The sequence below is a fragment of the Propithecus coquereli genome, unplaced genomic scaffold, assembly GCF_000956105.1.
Source record: "Propithecus coquereli isolate 6110/MARCELLA unplaced genomic scaffold, Pcoq_1.0 Scaffold66, whole genome shotgun sequence".
Taxonomy (NCBI): domain Eukaryota; kingdom Metazoa; phylum Chordata; class Mammalia; order Primates; family Indriidae; genus Propithecus; species Propithecus coquereli.
In genome coordinates, this window is record NW_012152618.1 from 10,247,399 (window position 1) to 10,268,402 (window position 21,004).

Here is a 21,004-nt window from a genome sequence, read left to right on the forward strand (position 1 = left end):
AGTACATGCCACTTCCTCCCCACCAACAGCCTGGCTCCAGGTAAAGTCTCCATGGTGCAGCCTCTCCCAGCAGCGGGATCCCACTCCTGATCCCTTACTCCTGGGGACTATTTACGACCCCCAGCAGGCAGGCCCCTCGTGAGTGAGTGGCTCCTGGGAGCCGGGAACAGAAAAAAGGAAGCGAACCAAGGTGGGTTATTGGTCTCCTGCAATGATACCCCTGAACTCTCTGTACGGCCAACAGACAACCCCACTGCTGCGGGGAGAAATGCAGTATACAATACTCAGGGGAAGTGAAGCTCCACGCTCCCAGCCTCCTCCTCACTTCGGCTCAGCCCGATCTCTCCAGGACACCGCGTGAGCAACGGAGTCGGAGGACGCACCAGCCCTAGTCTGCAGCCGCAGGTGTTCCGACTCAGGGTCTCCGCCATCCCCTCCCAAACTCGGACCCTGTGCCCTGGGTACCCCGTTGAGGAAACCAGGATGGTGCCGGAACCAGCTTCAAATGAGGCCACTCTAGGAAACTGGGAATTTCACATATCGTTAGCACTCAGTCGATGTTTATTGGCCTAAGAACGAAAGAACCGGAAGATGCCCTTAAAAAACGTGGCGACACTTTAGCTTCATTACGGTTGCCTCAATATTTCAGGAAACCTGGCATTGTATTTGGCCACGGACGGGCCCTCAAAAGATGACGCCATCCCTTCCACTAAGGTTCAACGAGGACCACGATATCTGCCCTCAATTATAATGGCGGCGCTGCCCAATTGGGCTTTTTGCCCCTAGGGGTGATGGCCGCCAGACGGCTTCACTTAGTTTCTCACTACCCCGGAAGATGGGGACCGGCGATTGGGCGGTGCCCGGAGGCTCCGAGAAGAAGGCTCTCGGCGGTTGGGCAGTGTTGGGTAAGCCTGGTTTTAAAGGAGCCGGAGGTGGGAGCTGCCAAAGACCCGGGATCGGCGGGAGGCGGCGGTGAGCGGCGCGCGGGGGAGGGCACGGAGCGGCTGGAGAGAGGGCGGGAGGTGGGGGGCGGGGAAGGAAACATTCGAACCATCTGGTCCCGGGCTGGGGGAGAACGCTGGGTGGGGAATCCGGAGAGGGAGGGGGTGTCTGTGGGCGGGACCTCCCGGGATTGGAGTGAAGGGGGTATCTGCTTGACAGTGGATCCCCAGGGATCTAAACTGAGTTCGGTGATGCTCAAGCTCGGGCCGCCCCTGTCTGAGTGGAACTTTGCGGAGCCGAAGCTCACAGGGGGAAGAGAAGGCTCGCACGGCGTCCGATTGGAGGAACCGCGCTGTAGGAGTCTTTCTGCAGGGATCCAGTCTAGGGGATCTGGTGGGAGGGAGGATCGTCGGTGTGTGGAGTATTGCTTTAGAGCCCTCGGCCACTCGCTGGGAGGGATCCAGCCGAAACAGAGCCTCTCGGGACCGGCATCCCGGCGTGGAATCTGCAGGGACAAAGGCCTCGGGAGGCTCGGGCCGTAGGAGAACTGGGGCCGCCGCAGTCCAGGTTCTCGCGGCAGGTGCCAGGCAGGGCACAAGTGATCTGCTGATCCAGGCGGCGGCGGCGGGAGGACCCCCGCTCCGGGCGGCCGGCCGGGGGCGCCCTTCTGCACCCCAGGGCTCGGGCCTGTGGGCTACCGGGAGCCGCGGGCAGACCATGAAGGGCGGAGCCCTTGGGGAGGGGCCGGCCCTCACACCCCGCTCCCCGACTCCCCCCCTACCCCAGGCCGCAGCCTGGGATCCCCCAGGGACTCCCCCGGAGCCGCCGCCTACCCCATGGACTTTCCCGGGGACTCCAGGTGAGAGCGCGCCCCGCCCGCCTGTCTTGAGCCTGGGAGACTGGGATCCTGGCGGCCGTACCGGGAAACTACAGCGCCAATGACAGGTTCAAGCGACAGTCCTCTGCTTCTTTCACCCTCTAGCCCGCCTGGCCAGCCGCGTCTGTGCCGCCAGCCCCTTGCTCGAGCGTTATGGGGTGCTGGGAGCCCGAAACGGCCGAGGCTACAGCCCCTGGGGGCCCCTTCTCCCCTGGAAAAGGCCTCTCGGCGGGTCCTGGCCGTGGTGCTGGAAGATGTCATGGCTGCCCACATGGTGAGGCCCCTGAACTGAGAGCCACTCTTTTCTCCCACGCCCCTCCTGAGTATCACAGTTGGGCCAGATCCCTACAGAAGATAACTGATGTCCAGACACTTCATTTTCATGCCCATCCCTCAGGCAGCCTCCCTAATGCTAGAGACCTCTTGGCTCTCACTCCAACCTAGGCAGGGGCTCCAGTGCCCATCCCCCACCACCAACCGGGCTGGAACCACATCCCTACAATTTTTAAGTATGAGAAACCTTTCTGCTTTCTTCCTAGCCCAACATCCTTGGACAGCAGGCTGAGGCATTTGACTCCATTGCACAGATAAGAAAAACTGAGGCCCCAAATAAGGCAGTGACTCACCCAAGGTCTTTTTCACTTTTCCAAACAGCCTAAGTAAGAAGATTAATAACCCAGGTCCCATCCCTGCAGCTCAAGATTCTGTAATATCTAGCCCTTAATTCAGTATAACTCACCTGTTCTTTGGGGATTTGAGTGAATTCTAGCTATAATCTCTGTCACCTTTGTGGCTAAGGGCACTGTTAGGCACAGGGAGACCCTGTCTAGTCCAGCCACATTCCATCACCTTACTCTTGATACCTCTTCTCCTCATAGGTCCCTTTGGTGTCCCAAGAGGAGACCTCCATCCCACGGCACCACAGCTACCATCAGGATTCTGTCCGCATCCAGCCACCTGCCTCACTACCCCGGCAGGCTGTGTGGTCTTCGCAGGCCAGGTGAGCATGGCAGGATAGCGGGCAAGCTGGGGACATAGCTGAGCCCCTCTGATATTCCTATTCCCTCTCTAGGCCTCCGGACCCACTGCATTTGTGCCGAGAGCCCTTGAGCCGCATCCACCGGTCCTCTTCTACTCTGAGGCGGCGATCAAAGACAAACCCTGGCCCAGAGGAGGGCCCTTCACAAAAGGTGGACCGGGTCCCCCAGCCCACCCTGGTGGTGATGCTAGAAGACATTGCCAGTCCCAGACCCCCAGCTGAGGTATGGGAACATAGGGTAAGGATGTCAGGGGTTCAGCTGGGGACAGGCACTCCAGTGGGGATAGAGGAAGGGTAAGAGTCCTGAGTCTTGGGTGAATTTCTCTCAGGGTAAGGAGGATGGCATTTTAGGTGGCAGCTGCTGGCTGAGCAAAGACTATATAAAAAAGTTTTTGGTGTAAACCCAAGCAGATATCTGGGGACTGAAAGAGTCAGGGAATGGGAGGCTAAAGAAGCCAAAGGAGGCTTCCCTGCCTCCACACAAAAATCCCATTTTTATCCAGGGCTTCGTCAGTGAGACCCCCAATTTCATCGTCCCAGCACAAAGGTGAGAGGGCTGGAGAAGGGATTATCACAGTATCCAGGCAACAGCCATCAGCCAGGTAGCCAGAGCCAGGGGCATCAGGATTGACCTATCCAATCCTTCCTTGTGCACGTTCAGAAGTCTTAAGGGACAGGGGAGGTGCTGGCTCAGGTGGATCTGGACCTGGAAGCTCCCCCAGCCTTTACCTTGTCCCTTCACCTCAGAGCTGAGCCCGTGACGATGGTTGACCAGCCAACACCTCCACCCAGGGACCTAGAAGCCCTGTTCCAGCCTTCCGTCCTGCCTGCAAATCCTTCAGAGGGCCCACCACCAGGTAAGGACTCAGGCAGAGGGATGAGACTTGTGGTTCTGGAAAATCCTAGTTAAGTTTGGAAGTGTCTATGGCAAGGTGGGGGTGGGGCTTAACCCCCACCCAGGGCAGAGCTAGGTGTGTGAAGATGGGGTATAGACTTCAGAGGCTTGAGGTTCGAGTCCTAAATGCAGGATTTAGTGTTTTAGGGGTAGCCTTATTCCTCTGTGGACAAAGTTTAGTGTGTGGGGGAGGAGCTGAGGCCACGGAGGTGGGGCTTAGACACCTGCAGCTGAGGATGCCTACCTGTGACCCTCTCCTTTCCTCAGCCCCAGATCCTGCTCTGGAGCCCCCATCCACTCCACCACCGTCCAGCCTTTTACGTCCCCGCCTCAGTCCCTGGGGCTTGGCCCCCCTCTTCCGTTCCGTCCGCTCCAAGCTGGAGAGCTTTGCTGACATCTTCCTCACACCCAATAAAGCCCCACGGCCCCAGCCCCCATCATCCCCCATGAAGCTGGAGTTGAAGATCGCCATCTCAGAGGCTGAGCAGTCTGGGGCTGCTGAGGGCACTGCATCTGTCAGCCCCCGGCCCCCTATCCGCCAGTGGCGGGCTCAGGACCACAATACCCCAGCACTCCCTAAGCCCTCTCTGGGCCGAAGCCACTCCTGCCCTGATCTGGGACCCCCTGGCCCAGGCACCTGCACCTGGCCACCTGCTCCGCCCCAACCAATACGGCCACGGCCACGGAGGCACACTGTGGGTGGTGGGGAAATGTCCCGAGCCCCACCACCCCCTCGGCCCTGTCTCCGGAAAGAGGTCTTCCCTCTCGGAGGAGTGGGAGCCTCCCCTTCTCTCGCCACATCTTGCTTGCCCACGGCATCCACTTCCTCCTTCTCCGAACCAGCCGAACCCAGGTAGTGCTCTCAATAAATCCTCCTTGAAGCCCTGGGCATAGCCTGGGCCCAGCCTCCTTCCCCCAGTATCCAGTGGGCAGGAGATGGGGATATTGCTGTGAATCTTGTTTGTCCCTGAGCCTTGACCTTCTCAGCAGGTTGGGCTCAATCAAGGGGAAGGAGCCAACTGAGGGGAAGGACCAGGTGCTTTCAGACCCTGAGACCAAGGTAGGATTACAGACAGGGGGGAGCAGATAGGTGGGGACCTGAGCCCATGTCACTCACCCTTTGCCCCATTTTTGCAGACCATGGGAAAGGTCTCTCGATTCAGAATACGCAGGACACCAGCCCGTCCTCAGCTAAACCTTACACCAATGGGGCTGCCCCGACCAATCAGGTGAGAGGCTCAGTGGGCATGGGGCTGTCTTGGCTAAACAGGTGTAGGGGGCCGAACATATCCCCTGAAGTGTAGCTTTGTCTCCTCTCAAGGAGCACAGTCTAGCCTAGAGGATTCAATTCAGTGTAGACATGGTTTGTGCTTAGAACTGCCTGTCTGCCTCAGTCAGAACTCCTGTCCCTGACATGGCCCAGAAACTGAAATAGAGACCAGCCCTTACCTATCCTTTTTTTCAGGCCCCACTTGCCCAAAGGTTCTCAGTGGCCTTTCTTCTTTGCTCTTAGGTTGAACAAGAAGGAGTTCAGCTTGGAAGAAATTTACACCAACAAGAATTACCAATCACCCACAACCAGGAGGTGAGAAATTTGGAAGTCTTGAGAATGGTAGTGGGAAGGCTGGAACCAAGGGGCATGCAGTAAACCAGCTCCTCTCCCTCCTTCGTCCAGGACCTTTGAGACCATCTTTGAGGAACCCCGGGAACGAAATGGGACTCTGATTTTCACCAGCTCAAGGAAGCTCCGACGGGCTGTAGAATTTCGGGACAGCAGCCATCCTCGATCCCGGCGGCCATCCCGCACAGTCCGGGCTGCAGCTGGCAGGACCCTGACTCCTAACCTGGCCCCCAGCCCAGATGTGGGACCCCTGCTACAGCAACGGCTGGAGGAGCTAGATGCATTGCTCCTAGAGGAGGAAAAAGTGGATGGGGAGCAGCCTCATCGGACTTAGGAGCTCCATCTATTTGTCTATCAATCCATCCTCAAGGGAGGTGAAACCTCTGAGGCAGTTGTATTTTTTTCTCTATATTTCTAGTAAAGTTTTCCATATGTTTCTGATTCTTTTCTGTCTGTGGCTGAGTTTGAGATAGATTGGCAGTACTGGCTGATGTTTCTATGTTGGAGCCCAAAGGACTGAGAAATGGGGGTGGTGCCAATGAAGGTGAGGGGATTTGAGTACAGGGAGGGGTAGAATGGTCATTGGAGACACTCCCTTGATTGGAGAATTCCCCTGTGTGCAGGGACACGTCTGAATCAGCTCCAGATGATACTCTGACCCCGAACCCTGGTCAGGGTTATCCCAATTCACTTATATCAAGGAGACTCAAAGGCCTATAGTGGACCTAGGCCTTGACCAAAATGACCCCAAATTCCTCCTAGCATGCTGGTGAGGACCTGCTGCCTGGATTTAAGAGCTAAGAGTAATCAGCCATAATCGAGTACCTACAACAACCTGTCACAGGTACTCAACCTGTACATATCCCTGTGAGAGGGAATTACAGCCATTTTATAGATAAGAAAGCAAAGTGAGCATGTCAGAGCATTGTCTGCATTAAAATGGCAACCCAGGCAATGAGGACAGAAGTGGTACTTTTTCTTTTTTAAAGTCAGTCAAATTTAGCAGTGGGACCCACCTTTAATAATTTAGAGGCAGCAAGAGCAGGGGCTAGAGCAGACTTTGGAGCTAGGTTTCTCTAATCCAAATCCTGGCTGGGAAACTAACAACCCATTTGTGCATCAATTCCCCTCCCTTTCTGTAAAATGGGGCTAATAGCCTGCAGTCCCCAACCCCAAGTCTGGGGACTGGTACAGGTCCCCGCCTGGTAGGAACCCGGCCGCACAGCAGGAGATAAGCAGCCAGCAAAATTGAAGCTTCATCTGTATTTACTGCGGCTCCCCATCGCTCTCATCACCGCCTGAGGCCTGAGCTCCGCCTCCTGTCAGATCAGTGACAGCATTACATTCCCATAAGAGTGCCAACCCTACTGTAAACTGGGATCTAGGCTGCCTGTTCCTTATGAGACTCTAATGCCTGATGATCTGTGTGGAGCTGAGGCGGTGATGCTAGCACTGGGGAGCAGCCACAAATAGATTCTCATTAGCAGAGCGGTTTGACTGCACAATAAATGTAACGTGATCGCATCATCCCAAACCGGTTCCCCCTCCCCTGCTCCCCGTGGAAAAATAGTCCCTGGTGCCAAAGAGGTTGGGGACCGCTGCTAATAGCAGTATCTACCTCATAGAATCATTATCACCCACAAGTTAGTATGTGAGAAAGCGCTCGGCTAACGAGTGCAAGGTGTTTTTTAATTGTTAGCGCAGGCCAGCACCCTCACATTGAACCGAGCACTAACGGACGCGGTTTCCTTCCCCCGCATTCGGCGCTAGCAAATCACGCAGCGTCCTCGGGCCACCCCGCACCGCGGACCTATCCACCGCGCAACCAGCCGGACGGTGGCATCACCACACACATGCGAGAGGCGCCAGGAGGCCTGTGCGCTACGCCAAGTGGCAGAAAGGGGCAGACGACGTAACTGGTTGTCCAAGGCGCAGCTGCACGCCGCCCAGCGGCCAACCGCTCCTCAGGCCTCGAGCTCCACATCCCAATTCCTCCCCTAGTCTCCGTCAAAATGTGGGCCAATAATCGAATAGCAGGAAGGGGCGTGGTTAAGTGGGGGACCGCCCCAAACACCTACTTCTAACCAGCTGAGTCACGAGACTTGAGGAAGGGCGGAGCTAATCTGACGGAACCCAATCCAAGATTTGAGGGCGGTTACATATTACACCCGCCCCTGAGTTTGACTCCGCCCTTCGCCTTGGCGTCTGCTTCTCAACCTATCCACGACTTAGTCTGGTGGGGTGGGGGGTGAAGGGAAGGGGGCGGAGAGTCGGGAGGAGGCAGAGAGAGGAAGGAGGCGTAGGCTGAGGAGGAAGAGGGAGGAGGGGCAGGGAAGTCCTGGCGGAGAAGAGGCCCAAGACTCCAAAGGAGACAACAGGAGTGTGCGTTGGAGTTCCCCAGCTGCCCAACAGCCGTTCCGGATCCCCTAAGACACAAGTCAGACAGAGACGAAGGAAAGGAGGAAGAGACTTTTATGTCGGCGGACAGAGAAGCTCTATCCGTCACCGTTGCCTCACATCCGGGGCTTTGGAGGGCTGGCCCCCGCGGCCCCGCCTCTCCTCCCGCCTTTCATGGCGACCGGAGGCGGAGGCTGGAAGAGCTGGGCCTGGAAGAGGACCCTTTAAATCTCCTTAAAGGGGTGGCCACTGAACTCGGCGGACTCCAACGCCAGCCTTAAAGGGGAAGCCGCTGAACAGAAGCTGACAAATTAACTGCTGTTGGGAGAATTGGGGCGAGTGCGGTTTCTCAGCTCCTTCTATCCCTCCGCCCCGCAAGAAGTCCTTTAAATTCTGCTTAAAGGGGAAGTGGCAGCTTGTGGCGGACTAGAAACTAACTCCTGAGCCCTTAAAGGGACGGCCTGCAGTTTGAAGGACCCTGGACTCTTTAAAGGGGTGGTCTCTTTTAGCCGGAGGACTTGAGACACTTTTAAAGGGGAGGTCTGCGTTTCGGGGCGAGCTTTCGGCCCCTTTTAAAGGGGTGGCCCTTCCTCTTCCTCGGGGAGACTTGTCTCGACCCCTGGCAGGGGGCGGCCACCGCACTCCGCCGGACACCGTCAGATCGTCTTAAAGGAGCCGGGGGCTGGACAACTTGAGGCCTCGCTTTAAAGCGACGGCCGCCCGTTTTCGCCGTCGCGGCCCCGTCGGGCCCAAGGGGGGGCCCCTAGGGCTTGTCGACCCGGGGGCGGCGCCGGCTCCCCGGGCCTTGGCCTTGGGGCAAGCGCGGGGCCAGCAGATCCTGCTTTAAAGGGGAAGCCGTGGCCCTCTCGTCCCTGTGCAGCCGTCAGCGCCGCGCCTGCGACCCCGGGCCTGCGGACAGGCCGCTTCGGGCCCCGCCGCCTCCGGATGCGGCGCTGAGGGCGGTCGCCATGGAGACGGCAGCGGCCGCGGCCCCGGGCCCGGGCTGGGCAGCTGACGGGGAGCGGCGGCGGCGGCGCTGCTCGCGCCGAGACCGAGACCGGGAGCAGCGGCGCCGCCGAGGTCCAGGCGGCGACGCGCCCCGGGCCCTGTTGGCCGCCCCGCGCGGCTCCTCGTCCTCGTCGTCACCGCCGCCGCCCGCCAGGCCTTGGTCGTCAGCTTCGTCTGGAGAGCGGCCTGGGGGCCCGAGACGGCGGCGACCTCGTCCCAGGCCTCGACCCCCGCGACCCCGAGCTCGAAAGCGGCCTGCCGGCTCGGGCAGCCGCGGGGAGGAAGAGGAGGAGGAGGAGGAGGGGGGCGCAGACGACGGGGAAGCCGAGGAGGAGCCTGAGGAGGAGGAAGACGAGGAGGAGGACTTGATCGATGGCTTCGCCATCGCTAGCTTCGCCAGCCTCGAAGCCTTGCAGGTGGGGCCTGATGGGGCTGGGGGCCTTTGGGAATTTCTGAGGGGCAGAGAGAAGGGTATAGTGCCTAGAGTGGGTGGAGTTGAGGGGGGAATGCTGGCACCCCAAACCAGAGCAACCGGCTCCTCTGGCCAGGCCTCTGCTCCACCCTGGGGTGGGAGGAGGTAGAACTAGTTTCCAGGGACCAACCAGGTTACCCAGCCTGAGGGTACTTTGGTAGCCTGGTCACCCCCAGAGAGGTCGGGAGCTTTCCTTTTTCCATCCACTTCAGCCCCACCTCCTCCTCCACAGAAGGATGCATCTCTTCAGCCCCCAGAGCGACTGGAACATCGGCTGAAGCATTCTGGGAAACGGAAGAGGGGGGGCTCCAGTGGGGCCACTGGGGAGCCAGGGGACAGCTCTGATCGGGAGCCTGGCCGGCCACCAGGGGATCGGGCCCGAAAATGGCCCAATAAGCGGAGAAGGAAAGAGGTGAGCTTATTCCAGATCCCCATCCTTTAAAACTGTTTAGGCAGAAAGTACTTAGAGAATCAGTAATGCCACTGCCTACTGTAAACAGTGACCCTGGTCTCTGAGGGCAAAGAGGAAGGCAGAGCAAATTTGAGCCCCCACACCTATCCAGGTTTCACAAAGACTTGGCTACAGTCAGACTCACCTGCTTTTGCCTAGTGCTACATCTCTTTCAAACACGTTGATAATTTAGAGACACATCAAAAGGACTTATTTGAATCGTAAATACATTAGATGTGGTCCCTGCCCTTCCCTCCAGGTGATGGCAGTCTAGCAGGAAAGAAGTAGTCAACAAACACCTAGACCTTAACTTGAGAAGCAGAAGAAGGCAAAGGTCTGGGAGAGATGCTTTAGAAACCCACAGGAGGAAGCCACTCACTCTGCCTGGGGGATGGGAGGAGGGCTGTGGTTAGGGAAAGCCCCCTGGGATGTCTTAGTCAGGCCCTGAAGTATAGTCAGAAGTTTGCTAAGAGGAGAAATGGGGGAAAAGCACAAAGATGAGAACCTGGTGTATTTAGGGAAGGACAAGAACATTGGGAACGAGGGTGGGCAGTAGTGAGAAGCAGCTAGAGAAAGCATGTGAGTGAATCATGAGGGACCTTGAGGGCCTTGCTGGAAGTCGAGACTTTATCCGCCTCCCTTACCTCTGGACTCTGGTCTTTCTCAGGCCTCCTCCCGTCACTCTCTGGAAGCTGGATACATAGTAAGTGCTGTCCACCTGCACTGGCCCCTCCCCTTTCCACCTTGGGCCCCACTCCTCTTCCCTCTTGTGACACCTCTCCTCTGTCTTTCCTTCTCCCCAGTGTGACGCGGAAAGTGATCTGGACGAGAGGGTGAGTGGGGCTAGAACTTGGGTGGGCAGTGTCACTACTTGTAAAAGGGAGTGCAGCTTAAATACTTTCTGTGTGCAGCAGACAGCTTCTCCTTGAGTGGGGAACATGGGTTAGGTTGAGCCAGGGTTAGGTTTTTTTTTTTTTTTTAAGCATATTATGGGGATACAGATGTTTAGGTAACGTATGTTGCCCTTGCCCCTCCCCCCCCCCCCCCCCCCCCCCCCCCCCCCCCCCCCCCCCCCGCAAGGATTAGATTTTTGAGAAGGGAGGGATTGGGAGGGTAAGTGGTTTCTTTTTTTTTTTTTTTTTTGGTGACTAAGGCTGGCTGACCAAAGAATGAAAGGTCCACGTCTTTTTGTCCCATCCTTTCCAAAGCCCTTGAAGCTACCATTGGTTCTTCACAGAAATCCAGAGTGGCTGTGGAACTCAGCTGGTCCTTCTGCTAGCCATTAGTCTGTTCTTACAATGAAAGGCTTATAGATTAGAGTCTGAGCAGAGACCATAGTGATGGCAGTGAAGACACTAGACCATTGTAGTTAGTCAGTGTAAGAACTTGTCCCATAAAGGTGTATTTCAGTTTCTTATTTGGGCTGTTTTACTTGTTTTGAGATAATATGTTCTAGCAGTTAATGCTCTACCCACTTGGCCCCTGTAAATAACTAAATTTACACTCCCCGATGTGCGTCGTTTCCATTTTGAAATTTGGCTGGACGGAGACTTTGGTGAACCATAGAGTTCTTATCCATCCAGCTATCCAGTTCTAGTTGATTGTTGCCATGAGAATGGGAGCCCATTATAGAGATAATCTGTAAGTCTGGGTTTTAATGAGGAATCTCTGGATTTCTAAGTATCCACAGTTAGTTTAAAAATTTTTGCTAATGCTTGTGGACCGAACAAATCTGTAGGCCAGGCAGACCCGCGGGCCACCAGGCAGTGATGTCTGACATTTCTGTTTCGATTTGCCTGCTTCTCTGTTACTTCAGTGCTGCCTCGTCTCAGTCTTCTGGCCTATCAGATTCTTGGGCTCAGCTGCTCCACTCCTTTCTCCAGGCTTAGGGCACCTAGAGCCCACAGTCTCTGAGGGATCTCAGCTAAACTGATGGAACAGATTTGCCATTCCCACCAGTTCCTAGCATGCTCAGAGGACATTGGCCTTCCTGGATGGAGGCCTGGCCTGACCACAACCTAACCCTATCCCTATCCTTCTTCCCCAGGTCTCCGATGATGACCTCGACCCATCTTTTACTGTCTCAACCAGCAAAGGTTGGTCCTAAGGGCTGTGGCTGGAGGCAAGGGAGGGAAATTGGGTGAGCATGGGCCTCACCTGATCATGTCTGCCATCCTGCCCTTACAGCCTCGGGCCCCCATGGCGTCTTCAATGGGAACTGTGAAGCAAAACTCTCCGTGGTCCCTAAAGTGTCGGGCCTGGAGCGGAGCCAGGAACAGCCCCCGGGGCCCGACCCGCTGCTAGTGCCTTTCCCCCCAAAGGAACCACCGCCTCCACCGGCCCCTCGGCCTCCTGTCTCACCCCCTGCACCCCTGCCGGCCACCCCCAGTCTGCCACCCCCGCCCCAGCCCCAGCTGCAGCTTCGGGTCTCGCCCTTCGGCCTCCGCACTTCTCCCTATGGCAGCAGCCTGGACCTCAGCACTGGCAGGTGAGCGGTCCGGGGGTTTGGTCTGGTGTGGAAGGAGCTGGTCATTTTGGTGCCAACCCCTGCATTCTGTGATGGGGACACAGGATGGCACGTGTAAGGTGTGTCTTAAAGAAAGGATTCTGAAGCTGAAAAGTTTGAGAGACACTAGGTGAAACAAATTTAACAAGATTACTGCAGGACTTATCTGAGCCCTTCGTACATTCACACATGGGGAAATCTAGTTTGTGCCGTTTCCCAGTTTTATTTGCTGGTGAGAACTCTTTGTAAGGCACATCTGGTAGGAATATACTTTGGGAATATCTTTGGAACATACTTTGGGAAATGCTGACATGATGATTAAGAGTGCTGGCTTTGGTGTCAGTCAGACCCGCATTCAAATTTCTGCTCTGCTGCTTACTGGCTGTGTGATTTTTAACAAGTCACTTAACCCCTCTGAGCCTTTATTTCCTCTTTCTGTGAAATGAAATAATAATAGTACCTTCATCCCAAAGCTGTCTTGAGGATTAACTGAGTGAATGCAGTGTTTCCCAAAGTGTGTGCACTCATTATTAGTGGTACGTGGGATGATTTTAGGTCTTACATGAGTAAACTTTTTAACACAGTCATGAGTTAGCTTTTATGTGCTTTCGAGAAATATGACTAGTACCTCAATCCCTTGATTTCACATATTGCTTAGGGTGAGACTAGGTAAATAAGGAAAAAACTGAGTTAAGTTATAGAAAGAAGTGAACAGGTACAGTACAGATGGTTACACTGCCGGGATAGCAGTTGGGAAGGTGGCGTGAAATGTCGGAGACACTTGCATTAGCATATAAAGCAGGTGCCAGCACTTAGCCTACAGTAAGTGCTCACCAAAGGGTAAGAATTATTGACACTATTATCATGGATGCTATTTTTATTGTCATCATCATTATCATTGTTATTATTATTGAGAAAACTAAGGCTCAGAGGGGGCAGTGACTTGCTCAAGGTCACCCAGGGCATTAATGGCAAGATGGGCCTAGAATTCAGGTCTCCTGACTCCCAGGCCAGGCCAGGACGGTGCTGCTTCCACTGTCTTAGTGGGGAAACCCAGGTGGCCTGTTATAATTAAGCGTCAAAATGAATGATCTGTTTTGTGCTGTGGTTGAGTCAGAAAGGGAAAGTCATATGGCTGGACATGGCAGAGGCAGCTGTGTGGAAGAAGAGACCTAGAGAGGGAGAAGAGGGGGTCCACTGGGTGTGGGAGGCACCTCAGTCTGAGGACGGGTTCCCTGGGTGGGGGGATCCTGGGGGCTGGGTTCTGCCACTTCCCATGTTGAAGAACCAGAGTCACGGTATCACCCAGGCTTCTGACCCCCTCCCGTCAGAGCTGGCACCTCCCAACCCCCTCACTCATCTCCCCACTTCTCTCCCCAGCTCTTCACGGCCGCCCCCCAAGGCCCCGGCCCCTCCCGTGGCTCAGCCTCCCCCCTCATCATCCTCTTCGTCCTCCTCCTCCTCATCTGCCTCCTCCTCGTCCGCGCAGCTCACCCACCGGCCCCCGACGCCCTCACTGCCCCTGCCTTTGTCCACCCACGGCTTTCCCCCCCCCGGGCTGCGGCCCCCCCCACCACCCCACCACCCTTCCTTGTTCTCCCCTGGCCCCACCCTGCCCCCACCCCCACCCCTGCTGCAGGTGCCAGGGCACCCTGGGGCCTCAGCCGCTAACGCCCTTTCTGGTGAGTTTGGGGTCCTGGCCGGGGGGTGGGGGACCATGGCCCCGGGCTGGGGCCCAGTCGACTTTGGGGCATCTGGGCCTCAGCAGACAGCAGGGCTTGAGGAGGGAGTGGCTCAAGGCCAGAGGGAAGGCCAGTCCTGGACCCAAGAAGGCTGATATGGCTATGGCGGCGACAGACATTAAAGCCTTCTCCCCCTCCCCTCTCACAGAGCAGGACCTGATGGGCCAGGACCTGAACTCTCGCTACCTGAATGCCCCGGGTGGCCCTGAGGTGGTGGGGGCAGGGGGCTCGGCCCGGCCCCTGGCCTTCCAGTTCCACCAGCACAACCACCAGCACCAGCACACCCACCAGCACACCCACCAGCACTTCACCCCTTACCCCCCGGGCCTGCTGCCACCCCACGGCCCCCACATGGTGAGCTCCTCATTGGGCTGGTGATGAGGCTCAGAGGCCTGGGGGGAGGGTGTGGCTTCTAGGGGAAGGCCCTGGGTCCCTGGCTGGCAGCTCACTCTTCCCTTCTCTTCCCTAGTTTGAGAAATATCCAGGAAAGATGGAAGGCCTTTTCCGACATAATGTGAGTGTGCGTGTGTGTGTGAGTGGTGTGGGTGTGGATGCATCAGTGCTGTGGCCCTGACCATTGGGGTCCAGTCTGTAGCTTCAAAAGCAAGAGCCTTGAGCCTGGGACCGCTCCCTGGGGGGAGTTTAGGGTGGAGGCCAGAGGACTGATGGGCAGACCAGACTTGGGCTGCACCTCCACCCCCTGCTTGGACTAGTCCCCTTCTCTCCACAGCCGTACACGGCCTTCCCTCCCGCAGTGCCTGGGCTACCTCCGGGCCTCCCGCCGGCTGTCTCCTTTGGCTCCCTGCAGGGGGCCTTCCAGCCCAAGGTGAGCTCCCAATCCAGACACCACCACCTCCTACCCTTTACAAACCCAGACACCCCAGATCCACATACCTTCTTCCCCTTCCTCAAACCATGCCCATCCTCCTCTCCTCCCCTTCTGGACCCAGGTTTCTCTAAAGCCATGCTCCCTCCCCTGTCCCATCCCCTAGCTTGGCTCTAGGCCCCTTTTATGCTTGGTGCCAGCTTTCCTGTCTGATCCCTCCACTCCCCTTTCCCAGAGCACGAACCCTGAGCTGCCACCACGACTGGGGCCAGTGCCAAGCGGGCTCCCCCAGAAGGGGACACAGGTGAGGGGGGCCAGGGCAGGTCCTGGGGGAGCTGCAAGGTATGTTGTGGGAGAGTGAACTACTGACTTCTCCCTTTAATACGTGATCAGGGTTGTCTCTGGGTGTCTAATGAAAGGGAATGTCTGTAAATAACAGGATTTCACAGTCATGAGGAATAGGAGGAATTTCGTGAGATTGTCCCAGGAATAAGATTATTTAGGACAGTGGTCTCTATAGGGGTTTTCAAATTTTTTTGAGTCACAGAACGCTTTTTTAATAAATGACATCATACCAGGAAGCCCTGTTCATAAAACAATGAAAAGATAAGCTGCCCCTTTGTGAAGTGGCTGAGGAGCCAGAGCCTTCCCTCCCCCTTGGCACATGCAGCAGCCTTAGACCCCCGGGCTCTGGGAACATTGTGAAAAGCACAGGATGTGTTTCCTAAAGGGTACACTAGAACAGGTTTTCCAACTTAAAGGCATTTTTTTCCCTAAAGAAATCATAAACAGACCTCTGAATTACAAAGCTGTTAATAGGATAGCTTTTCTAGTTGAGAAACCTGTCCTGCCTGCCCACTCACCCATCCCACAGCAGTCCAAGCAGGGCACCTCCGTGGGGCCTGGTTCAGAAACCTTATGCTGGAGGGGAGTTACCTGGAGTGGGAGAAATGGGGAAAGGAGTTTTGACCCAAGCAGGAAAGGTTTAAAGGAGCTACACAGTCTCAGGGAGGAGTTTGGTGGGTGAGTGGGTGCTATGGAGATCTGGCACCCAGCTCAGTTATCAGGTCTGAATCGCCTCCAATCTCTCCTTTGCCATCCCCAGATCCCCGACCATTTCCGGCCACCTTTGAGGGTGAGTTGGGTGAGGACCTCAGGCTGCATGAGGCTGGGGGCTGGTGTCAGGGTGTTTGGCTGAGGGGGGTCTTGCTTGGGAACAAGTGAGAAGCTCAGTATATGGAGGCAGCCAGATGTGGAATAGTAAAAAGTGATGGGATTTCAAGTCACAGACCTGGGCTCGGATGTAACTGGCCATGGGACCTTGGGCAAGACAGTTTATCTCTCTGAGCCTCAGTTTCCTAGGCTATAAAATGAACCTAGTCATCCCTCAGTTGTAGGGATGATGAATGGGGATGTTGTATGGCAAGGCTGGGCCCAGGGCCAGGCCTGGAGTGGGTGATGAGAGAACGTTCTTTCCTTCCCTTTCCCTTTGGTCATCCTTCTGGGGCGGCAGAAACCAGGGAAGTGGTGTGCCATGCACGTGCGCGTGGCTTACATGATCCTGAGACACCAGGAAAAGATGAAGGTACTGGGGCTGGAGGGCTGGGGAGAGTGGGTCTGAGAGTCAGGGGTGGCCTGAGTTCCTGGAATTTACCTTCAACAGAGCTCAGTGGAAGCTTGGCCAGAAACATTCTCTCCTGTCCCCTGTCGCTGCTGGGCATTTAGTTCTCTGGCTAATTAGGGGGATGGTCAGAAACGCTCTGAGAGAAGCAGAGGATAGGCATCCAAGCCCCATCTTGGTGCCAGCCAGCCCTTGGAGGGGAACTAAGGGTGGGAGAGCAAGAGCTAGACCAGACCTGGCTCTTCACTCACTGCCCCTCTCCCTGTGTCCCACGCAGGGTGACTCCCACAAGCTTGACTTTCGGAACGACCTCCTGCCCTGCCTTCCGGGGCCCTATGGGGCCCTGCCCCCTGGGCAGGAGCTCTCCCACCCGGCCTCCCTCTTCACTGCGACTGGTGAGTCTGGCCAGCCCTCTCGGAGCCTGAGGTTCCCCGTCTATAGCCCAAGGCCCACCTTGCGCCCACTCAGCCTCATCAGAATCTCCCACCTCTCTGCCCCAGGTGCCGTCCATGCTGCAGCCAATCCTTTCACGGCAGCTCCCGGGGCCCACGGACCCTTCCTGAGCCCCAGCACCCACATTGGTAAGAGCCAAGGGCATGTTGGGCAACCCAGGCCTTGTCCCTGACTTCCAGGGATTCTCAAGCTGGGGATGGAAATCAGACTTGACAGGCAGCTGGAATGGGGGTAGACCTGGTTCCACTTGCTTTCTGACCTTGGGCAAGTTACTGTACCCCCTCTGAGCCTTGATTTTCTCATGTGTAAAATGAGTAGGGAAAGACAGGGTAATTTCCAGTCTCTGCCAGCTCAGACCCTGTCTCTGAGGGGGGTAGTGTGCCATCTGGGAGAGGAGGGTGGGGGAGGCAGTGCAGGACAAGGGGAGGGCATGGGCACTAACTCTTAGCGATCTCAGCAGGCCTCTTGGGGAGATTTAACCTGGGTTTGGGTGGACAAGGAGGAGTTAAGCCTGATGACATAGAGAAAGGTGTTCCTGGCTGGGGAAATTGTGAGGTTCCCTGGGAGGATAGGTAGTTGTTCTGACTGGCTTTGTGACACATGCATGAAGTTAGGGTCAGGCTGGGAAGGGCTCTGCATGTCAGATGGGGGGAAGCCAGCAGAGGTCTTGAGGCAAGTGGCTTGCTGCAGAGCTGAGGTCTGCTAAGATGGGTCCAGGTGGCTATGTTGGGGAGTGGGGGGTAAGAGCTTGACGTCTGGTGTCAGAGAGGCCCTGGGTTGATGGTACCACTCGCTGGCTAGCTGACCGTTGGCAAGTCATTTTACTTCTCTGAGCCTGTTTGATCATCTTTAAGCAGGAATGATCCTATCTGCCTCAATGGGGCTTGTTGTGAGGTTAAACTGCCCGGTGCATGTCAAAGCCCAAAGCCTTGCCTGGCCTGAGGAAATGCTCAGCACAGGGTTGTTGAGACCATGCAGCCAGAGGTTCCAGGCCTGCTTGCGGCTCCGCCTCTTCCCTGCTGGGTCCTCATGCCTGCTTGGAGCAGGCTGTCCAGTCTCTGACCATCCCCTTTTTCTCCCACAGATCCCTTTGGGCGTCCCACAAGCTTCGCCTCCTTGGCTGCCCTCTCCAACGGGGCCTTTGGAGGCCTGGGCAGCCCCACATTCAGTGAGTGCAGGTTGGGGTGGGGTGGGGGGCTGCAGCAGTGGGGTAATGTATGCTCTGGCAGGGGCCTGGGAGGATGCCTGAACGGGGCCCCCTCTTCTGGCCCCTGTCACTTTCTACTTTACCCTCTGCCCAGACTCCGGCGCCGTCTTTGCCCAGAAAGAAAGTCCAGGGGCTCCACCAGCCTTCGCCTCCCCGCCAGACCCATGGGGCCGCCTGCACCGCAGTCCTCTGGCCTTTCCTGCCTGGGTCCGGCCCCCTGAGGCCGCCCGGACACCAGGCTCAGACAAGGAGCGGCCTGTGGAGCGGAGGGAGCCCTCTATCACCAAGGAGGAGAAAGACAGGTATGCCTGCCCCGTCCCTACCTGCACCCTGCCTGCCCCTCAGCCTCTGCTTGCCACTTGACTTCCTTCTCTCTCTCTCTCTCTCTCTCTCCCACACCTGCCCCCAGGGACCTCCCCTTCTCCCGGCCCCAGCTCCGAGTTTCTCCTGCTACTCCCAAGGCCCGGGCTGGCGAGGAGGGGGCCAGGCCAGCCAAGGAATCCGTGCGGGTGAAGGAAGAACGAAAGGAGGAGGCTGCTGCCGCTGCCGCCGCTGCTGCCGCTGCTGCTGCCGCTGCTGCAGCTGCTGCAGCAGCCACCGGCCCTCAGGGCCTTCACCTGCTGTTTGAGAGGCCCCGGCCGCCCCCCTTTCTGGGCCCTAGTCCACCAGAGCGCTGTGCTGGCTTCCTGGAGCCAACCTGGTTGGCAGGGCCCCCACGCCTTGCTAGGCCACCTCGCTTCTATGAGGCGGGTGAGGAGCTTACTGGACCAGGTGCCGTGGCTGCTGCCCGCCTCTATGGTCTGGAGCCTGCTCATCCCCTGCTATACAGCCGCTTGGCTCCTCCGCCGCCACCTGCCGCGGCCCCGGGAACCCCTCACCTTCTCAGCAAGACCCCACCAGGAGCCCTTTTGGGGGCACCACCTCCACTTGTACCCGCCCCACGGCCCAGTTCCCCACCTAGGGCCCCTGGCCCAGCTCGGGCTGACAGGTGAGGGAAGGGGAGGGGCAGGGGCAAAGCTCCATCTCCCCTTTCCTTTTGACAAGGTCCTAGGGCTGAGGTTTTAAGCCAGGGCTGGAGGGCAAAGGTCATAACCTCACCAGCCACCTCTGAGGTCATGGAACCTGGGAGCAGAAGCCCCAACCCCCACAAGATAAGCATCACATGGACCCTGGGGTCACTGGTAGAGCAGAGGTCACAAACCTCTAGAGAGAGAAAGTTGTGTGTGTGTGTGTGTGTGTGTGTGTGTGTGTATGTGTGTTTACATGAGTGTGGGGGTCATTTCAGAGGTCATAGCTCATGATCTCCTGAGGTGCACCATCACGCCCTCTGAGGGCCTCGAGGTCCTTGGCCTGCCTCCCCAAGGGCTCACTAAGCCAGAGGCCAAAGTGCCCCCTCCTCTTCACCGACCACCCAAGTCCTCATGCCCTCCTAGGGCTGGGGGAGGAGGGGCTAAAGGAAGAGGGGTTCCATGTACATATTTATCACCCCTTCCATGTAGCCCCCGAGACCTTTTGTACATTTTTACAGGGGTGCCCCTCCCAACAGTCCCCTTCCTGGTTAATTAAATCCTCAGACTGGTGCTGTGTTCCTAGCCTCTGGCCTCTCTATGGGGGAAGGCGGGGATTGCAGGGGAAGAGCTGGGAGGGGTCAGGCAGGAACCCAGGGCTTCTCCCTGGGAATGTGGGGTCCAGTAGGAGGTGGACCAACAGGGGAAGGGACCTAGGGACCTAGGCTGAAGGGAAAGGCAAATACTTCCTGCTTGGCTGACAGCCCAGGTTCCCCCCATTTGTTCCTGTTAACTCTGTGCTCCCACCCTCAAAAGGCTCAACCTCTAAGCCTCAGGCTCCACCACCTCTTAATGGCTCAATCCCCCTCACCCCATTTCCAAGTGCCCCCAGGACTCCTGGGCCCTGCTTCCCTGAACCCTGTTCTCCAAAACCCTGCCCTGGGTAAGGGGGGCCGGAGAAGGTCACCATGTACCACACACCAAAGAAGGGGGTCGGCCCAGGGGTGGGCGACACGGGCAGCTTCAGCAGCCTCACGGCAGCAGCCCCAACCTTCCCAAAGCAACAGGCGCCTCTAGGCTGGGGCCCGACCTAGAAGGCAGGGGTCAGTTTAACCAAACCATACGTTGACTTTTTTCCCTGGTGGGGCTTATTCTGTAACATGACTTGCGGATATTTATATAAAAATGAGTGTTACAATGAGGCCCCCGGCTCCTCTTTCAGTGTGTGTGGGGTGGGGTGGCCTAGGGTGGGCTGGGCTGGGTCCTGGGGTAGGGGTGGGGTGAGGACAACACTGTCCTTGTCCTGAGGAAAGTTTTTCCCTCCTTCCCTTTTGGGAGAGTTGTTCTGCTACTTCTGGATGGATGCATTAGAGTGTTGGGCACTGAAGTTTTTCACGTTATTTTTCTACAACCCAGGAATACATATTCTATAAGATTCAAATAATACAGAAAGACACTGAGCAAAACATTAAATTTCCCCTTCACCTGCCAGCCTTCCCAAACCCCATACCCTTCCCCAGAGGTAGCCACTCTCGATCATTTGACATATGTTCTTCAGGTTCCTTTCTATGTGTTTATCTACACATGTATGTCCATTCATAGTTATGTTAGAAAGCATAAGTTTTAAAAATGTATTGGTTTTTGTTAAGTAATACATGGTCACTATAAATCAATCCAAACACCCAGAAATACATAGTACAATGGGACCATAATCCAACCTCTCCAGAGATAACTGCTGTTAATTGTTGGGGTAAATTCCTCAGTTATTTTTCTAACTACTACAAACCACCACAATAAAGTAAATATCAAAGCAAGTTACACGAATTTTTTGGTTTCCAAGTGCATATAAAATTATGTTTACAGTATACTGTAGTCTATTAAGTGTGCAATAGCATTGTCTAAAAAAACATTGTACGTACCTTAATTAAAAAGTACTTTAT

At 56.3% G+C, this 21,004-nt stretch overlaps 2 protein-coding genes across 3 annotated transcripts; both read left to right on the forward strand.

Annotated features, from left to right (window-relative positions):
* The first annotated feature begins 1,511 nt into the window (after positions 1-1,511).
* PRR14 (proline rich 14) lies at positions 1,512-5,816 on the forward strand. Of its 2 annotated transcripts, none has more exons than XM_012660359.1 (11): positions 1,512-1,801; positions 1,925-2,093; positions 2,698-2,819; positions 2,892-3,081; positions 3,362-3,405; positions 3,606-3,715; positions 4,021-4,606; positions 4,741-4,813; positions 4,891-4,982; positions 5,267-5,338; positions 5,429-5,816. In XM_012660359.1, exons 1-11 carry the CDS (start codon positions 1,779-1,781, stop codon positions 5,706-5,708), a joined length of 1,761 nt encoding a protein of 586 aa, XP_012515813.1. In that variant the 5' UTR covers positions 1,512-1,778; the 3' UTR covers positions 5,709-5,816. The 2 variants fall into 2 exon arrangements, with proteins under 2 accessions (XP_012515813.1, XP_012515814.1); XM_012660360.1 differs by having other exon boundaries at positions 4,744-4,813; positions 5,429-5,815.
* Positions 5,817-7,663: 1,847 nt separating this feature from the next.
* On the forward strand, positions 7,664-20,266 carry FBRS (fibrosin). The gene is made up of 18 exons (XM_012660345.1): positions 7,664-9,195; positions 9,484-9,663; positions 10,370-10,405; positions 10,506-10,535; positions 11,750-11,798; positions 11,890-12,190; positions 13,589-13,890; positions 14,099-14,304; positions 14,420-14,464; positions 14,681-14,776; positions 15,012-15,080; positions 15,882-15,911; positions 16,290-16,361; positions 16,675-16,792; positions 16,898-16,978; positions 17,935-18,018; positions 18,152-18,359; positions 18,467-20,266. The coding sequence occupies exons 1-18, from the start codon at positions 8,740-8,742 to the stop codon at positions 19,047-19,049; spliced, it is 2,946 nt and encodes a 981-aa protein (XP_012515799.1). The 5' UTR covers positions 7,664-8,739; the 3' UTR covers positions 19,050-20,266.
* Positions 20,267-21,004: the final 738 nt, after the last annotated feature.

Coding starts and splice junctions, on each gene's coding strand:
- PRR14 (XM_012660359.1), top strand. CDS start 1,779: ATGGACTTTCCCGGGGACTCCAG. Junction 1,802..1,924: donor GACTTTCCCGGGGACTCCAG/GTGAGAGCGCGC, acceptor TTCACCCTCTAG/CCCGCCTGGCCAGCCGCGTC. Junction 3,716..4,020: donor TTCAGAGGGCCCACCACCAG/GTAAGGACTCAG, acceptor TCCTTTCCTCAG/CCCCAGATCCTGCTCTGGAG.
- FBRS (XM_012660345.1), top strand. CDS start 8,740: ATGGAGACGGCAGCGGCCGCGGCCCCGGGCCCGGGCTGGGCAGCTGAC. Junction 10,536..11,749: donor AAAGTGATCTGGACGAGAGG/GTGAGTGGGGCT, acceptor CTTCTTCCCCAG/GTCTCCGATGATGACCTCGA. Junction 18,019..18,151: donor CCTGGGCAGCCCCACATTCA/GTGAGTGCAGGT, acceptor CCCTCTGCCCAG/ACTCCGGCGCCGTCTTTGCC.